This window comes from Ceratina calcarata, unplaced genomic scaffold (assembly GCF_001652005.2).
Source record: "Ceratina calcarata isolate Rehan_Ccalc_2016 unplaced genomic scaffold, ASM165200v1 scaffold1066, whole genome shotgun sequence".
Lineage (NCBI taxonomy): Eukaryota > Metazoa > Arthropoda > Insecta > Hymenoptera > Apidae > Ceratina > Ceratina calcarata.
The window spans coordinates 7,231-10,244 of NW_017131558.1; the positions used below are offsets into that span (position 1 = coordinate 7,231).

General features: G+C 34.1%; 1 protein-coding gene across 1 annotated transcript; it reads left to right on the forward strand.

Moving 5' to 3' along the window:
* The first annotated feature begins 243 nt into the window (after window positions 1-243).
* On the forward strand, window positions 244-1,767 carry LOC108632425 (inositol monophosphatase). Its single transcript, XM_018037009.2, has 6 exons — window positions 244-432; window positions 537-670; window positions 739-1,001; window positions 1,150-1,255; window positions 1,325-1,476; window positions 1,584-1,767. Exons 1-6 carry the CDS (start codon window positions 364-366, stop codon window positions 1,703-1,705), a joined length of 846 nt encoding a protein of 281 aa, XP_017892498.1. The 5' UTR covers window positions 244-363; the 3' UTR covers window positions 1,706-1,767.
* Window positions 1,768-3,014: the final 1,247 nt, after the last annotated feature.

Sequence of the window (3,014 nt, forward strand, 5' to 3'; positions counted from 1 at the left end):
GTAAAAAATACTTTTTTAAAGAAAGATGTCAAAAAATCGGCTTTGAATTTGACGTACGAATGTGACGTAACAATCCCTTGATTAATTAGCCTTCACTAACAGAACAACATCAGACACAACATGTATTTGTTAGTGTAAATGTTAGCTGCATTACGTTACAGATTTTCATCTCCCACCTATTACATATTCGCCCCGCTCTTTTCTCTTTTTTCCATTCTAGACGCTATATAGGCCGACCAATGCATCATTGATGTCAGTGTCAGTCAGACAGAGATATAGAGTTCACACACACGCTGCTGAGAAGAATTTCAGATGATCGCGGTATAGTTATAATTGATAGTGGAAAAAGTTCAACTGTGAAAAATGAACGTAACGGACGACATCGAAGAATATTATAAAGCTGCCGAAGGACTTGTTCTAACGGCGGGAAAAGTACGAATGTATTACCATTTCGTATACGTACAGATAACAATCATCTGTTTGTGTTTCTGATAAGAACAACAGTGATATCTAAAACTTTCCAACAAATGTTTCAGATAATAGAGGGTGCAATTAATTTAAATAAAAATATAAAAATCAAAGGAATTGAATGGGATCTCGTTACGGAGTACGATCGAAGAATAGAGGATGATTTAAAAAGACAATTATCAAATATGTATCCACAGCACAAGTATGTACACATATTACATAAAAATCTCAAAATGTTTAAATTTAATGATAAAATGAAGAAACTTTCAGGTTTATTGGTGAGGAAACGACTGCAGAAGGAAATTGTTTGCCAAAATTAACAGATGAACCAACATGGATTATAGATCCAATAGATGGTACAACAAATTTTGTTCATCAATTTCCACATACATGCATCTCTTTAGCGTTAGTTATAAATAAGAGGATAGAAATTGGAATTGTCTACAATCCATTGATGAAACAATTCTTCTCTGCAAAACGACAGAAAGGAGCTTTCTTGAATGGACACCCAATAAAAACATCAAAAGTAACAGGTGAACTTACTTAAGTAAGGCATTAATGATATCATGTATATGCGTATGTATACATGTACATACATGAATATTGAATTAAGTTTTATTTGGAAATACTACTCTTTTAATCTTTGTTACATGAAATTTCAATATTTTCTCATTGTTTCAGATCTGTCTCAGTCACTAATCGCAATGGAACCATGGATTGCCAAAGACTCTGATTATTTAGTTCCTATATACACTCGTATGCATGCTTTAATTCAAGGGACTCATGGGTAATTATCTACTTTATTGAAGATGAAACTTCATTTTAAAAAATAATTAAAATAATTCTTTACCATCAGGATAAGATCATTAGGTACAGCTGCTCTTACGTTGTGTTATGTTGCAATGGGTGCAATTGAAGCATACCACGTTGAAGGCATAGAAGCTTGGGACGTTGCAGCAGGAAAATTAATAATAGAAGAAGCCGGAGGAACAGTAATTGATACTTCAGGTATACATTTTCTGTAGATTTCCAATATGTAACTTACTTCATATAAGTTACATTTAATGAAGAATTTAGGCATATAGATCATATACCTTAATTTGACATAATTTCAGGTGGAGAACTAGATTTAATAGTTCCAAGAGTTATAGCAGCGTGCAATCATCAAATTGCAGATCAACTAGTCGATCTCTTTAAAAGTGCCGATTTGGAAACAGTCAATAAAAATCTAAAATAAATATTTGCAAAGGACGCGAGAAAACCAATAAATACAGTATTAAATGCAGAAAATATTTAACAGAGATGTGTAATTATTAAATCAAGTTCCTGGAACAAACATAAAGATTTCTGGTATATGAATATTATTTCTAACATTCCATTGTATTATTTTTAGAAAATGAAAAATCTGACAACTCATCTAGGTTTATAATCGATGCAGAAACATGCAGCAGATTCAGAGGTATTGCAAACTTTGCACTTAAAAGAGATTTATGTTAACACGTACCGTTTCCCGATTCTCTTTGCCATAGAAGAAAATTTCACTTTATCCATACGTTTTTGTATATATAAAACGAAATGAATGGTGAAAATTCGCACAAACTTAAATAGAACCGATCAACACACGCTACCGGCCATTTTCTTGCTGTCCATAATACGTTAGTTCATCGAAAATCATGGCCGTCTCTTTGAAGCTATAGCTACGTATTTGCTTTCGTTAGGAAATATTATACATTATGTCTGTTATAACAAAAATGAAATGTTCAGTGTAAATTTAACTTTCCCGTAACCTTAAATTCAAAGATTTGATAAAAATTTGAAATAATTCTTGTTATAATCGTGAATGCGACAAAATATAGGTGGCACCTTTGGTGGCTGTTGGTGGCACGATGTCAATGCGTGCGATGAACGATCATTAACCATCCAACATTCAAGACTGTGAAACCCTCCTTTAGATTTTCGGACATTTAATTGAAATGAAATAAGGTCTACTAAAAAATATACTGAAACTTTATGTTTCGTTTAAAAAGTTCCAATTTTTATGTTATTACTGCTAAGGCTAAATTCAGCTAAGCGGAAAATGATGAACCAACAAGTGTCCAAAGTGTTTATAGTTCATGTTTATGTAATGGGTGTCCCAGTATTGATGGTATACACAAGGTCGGTGGTTATATCAGAGAGGAAATTGAAGAAAATTTCCTGTCGGGCAGAGTTCTCATAATTTTTCGCGCACGACTCGCTTCCCCTCTTTTTCGCCGGTATTTCGATCCCCACTACTATTCTCCTCATGCGCCTTCGCTGTTCGCTGACCATGCCTAGCATACCCCCATCAAGTACCAGTCCCCAAGTCTCCACCATAGTCGCGTCGTCCCCACTTTCCGGCCGAGGGAAAAATTATGAGAACCCTGCTGTCGGGTTGAATGTATCTAAATATGGAATAAATCTTTTTTCACTTGAGTCTTTGTTTACGAGAAGATCGACTTTTAATTTCCTCCAAGTAATATAAGCATGCACTTGACTATATCGTAGTTAAAGGGATTTCGATACAA